This window comes from Epinephelus lanceolatus, chromosome 22, assembly GCF_041903045.1.
Source record: "Epinephelus lanceolatus isolate andai-2023 chromosome 22, ASM4190304v1, whole genome shotgun sequence".
NCBI classification, from domain to species: domain Eukaryota; kingdom Metazoa; phylum Chordata; class Actinopteri; order Perciformes; family Serranidae; genus Epinephelus; species Epinephelus lanceolatus.
The window spans coordinates 27,494,275-27,496,551 of record NC_135755.1 but is presented as its reverse complement, the minus strand read 5'-3'; the positions used below and the strand labels follow the sequence as shown (position 1 = coordinate 27,496,551).

General features: G+C 39.7%; 1 protein-coding gene across 1 annotated transcript; it reads left to right on the top strand.

Moving 5' to 3' along the window:
• The first annotated feature begins 304 nt into the window (after nt 1–304).
• Nucleotides 305–1,972, top strand: LOC144459691 (uncharacterized). The gene is made up of 4 exons (XM_078164142.1): nt 305–445; nt 587–707; nt 1,074–1,127; nt 1,320–1,972. Exons 2-4 carry the CDS (start codon nt 594–596, stop codon nt 1,569–1,571), a joined length of 420 nt encoding a protein of 139 aa, XP_078020268.1. The 5' UTR covers nt 305–445; nt 587–593; the 3' UTR covers nt 1,572–1,972.
• The last annotated feature ends 305 nt before the right edge of the window (nt 1,973–2,277 follow it).

Below are 2,277 nucleotides of genomic sequence, written 5' to 3'. Positions count from 1 at the left end.
AAATATTTTGTACAGTTTGCAGTGATCTGTTGTCTCGGAGTTGGCAGCAACATCAACTGATGTTTGTATTTTCCTATAAAGTGAAACTGTCACATACTATTTCTCTGAAAGTAAAACCTTAGAGGGAATGTCAGGTACATACAAAGAATAACCTGTTCTGCATGTACGAACACGCTCTGATCAACAAGTACAATTGCAAAACACACCAGAAACATTTGATATGAAAGGTCAAGTGAGAACAACTGACTATTTCTCATGAAGTGAATCAGTATCAGTTTTACATTTGTAATTTACTGAACATAGTTTTGTATAGTAAACACACACACACACACACACACACACAGTTGAGATGTGCAGTGGGCGAGGTGACACCAGGAGTATATAAGGCATGTTGTGGTGTCATCCCATCATTTTTACAGCAGCTCTCCTTTAATCTACATCACAGGTAAGATCAGAAACTTTAACTCACTGTGGTTTATGCTGTAGACTTTGCTGCTTGCTGTAGACTTAAAATATTACAGTGATACACATTTAAAATTGTGTTTAATTCTTCATTTAATCTTCATGCTGTATAATTATCATTTAGAGCAGTGATGGCAGCCGCAGCCGTGCCAAGAAGCAGAGGAGTGGCTGGTGGCCTGTACTTCCTCTTCACTCTGATGTGTCTGGTTTGCCTCGCAAGTTCACTGATCGACAAGGACAAACTGGTGAATAACTTGTTGCTTAACCTTTGGTAGACAATTGGTAGAATCATTTGGTATAAAAGATTTTCACACACTTTCATCTATGTAATGTAAGTGTGCGGAAATCTTTTCGGCCAGTTTGGACTTAATGATGTTTCCGGCACCTTGCCAAAATTAAGGTGGGTGGTGCGGTGGTTGTCCTACATTGTCTCTACTGACATTTTTAACATTTATTTGCAAGTACACAGCCATTGTGAGTCATCACAGGAAAATTTACTGTTGAAATTTTCTTTTTTTTAATCTGCACTCCTCTGCGCTAATGTGTGCTATATTAGCGTTGTTTATGATCTCATATGTAACTGCATGTTGATTCTCACGCTGGATTTGCAGGCGGATATCAAGGAGAGCAATCAGATAAATCAACAGAAACTGGAAAAATTGAAGGTGAGTCCGTCAGTTTCAATGTTCTTTAAATGCTCACATAAATCTGCATTGGAGTAACTTCAGTGGTAGAATATTCTGTCAGGGTGAGAGAGCTTTATTTCAGTCACAAGTGAATTCATGTACCACGGTGGACACAACATAGCACACTGTGTTGTTGCCATGTCATGAAGTGGTTTTGTTTTTCCCCAATAGGCACAAAAGGCCATCTTTTTAGAGACTGTGAGTGAAAAGATGAGGGACTTTTACTCAGTGATGACATATCTGAAGGAAAAGGGAGAAGAATCTGAAGACTTTCTGACACTGGAGAGAAAGATGGAGAACCTCAAGACCTTTACAGATGAGCAGAATAAGAAGTGGGATGCAGACATAGAGAAAACTGAACAGGAACTGAGAGCTATGGGGAAAATAATCAAAGCCCTGGAGACATATCATGCTGAACTGTAACTTCCATGTCAATCAGTGCCTATTGTAGAGACAAATTTATCATTACCATATATGGACATGTAATATCCTGTTGTTTAGAGAGTATTCTGCTTTCCTTTTGTGTGCAAGTTTTCACTTCACTGTGTACTGTAATGGAAAACTACTATATAACCTTTAACTTTATGTAACCTGTGCTCTGTAGTGGAATACTCCATTTACTGCCTACATGACTGTTCTCATGTAATCCAAAAACATGTAGAACTGGTTCCAGCTGGCTGCCATCCTTGCAACTGCATACCGTCATTTAATCAGTTTCTAACTGACTTTCTTATAAATGTGCCGCTGTTGAAACACTGCAGACTGTATGTCACTCTGTATGATTGTCTGACCCTCTGCACAAAGCAGTAAACAGCTGAAAGACATCTCTGGTGTCTCAAATGCTTTCTTTCAGATCTCACACATTAAAATGTCCACCACAGTACTTGAACACATTTTATCTGTGTATGAGAGACTTGCTTTATTCCTGCTCTCATAAAAGTTATCAGTAAGCCGAAGGCCTCCGTAGTCTCCCTCTTCCCAGTTTTATCTTCATTATGCGACTGCATCTGTAGTTCTTTGTAACACATACGAAGGACACTCCAGGTGTCGGAGGTCTAAACTTTCAGCTGAGATAAGATTTAAGGCCCGTCTCAATACCTGCCCTTAGCCCTACCCCTTGGCCCTACCC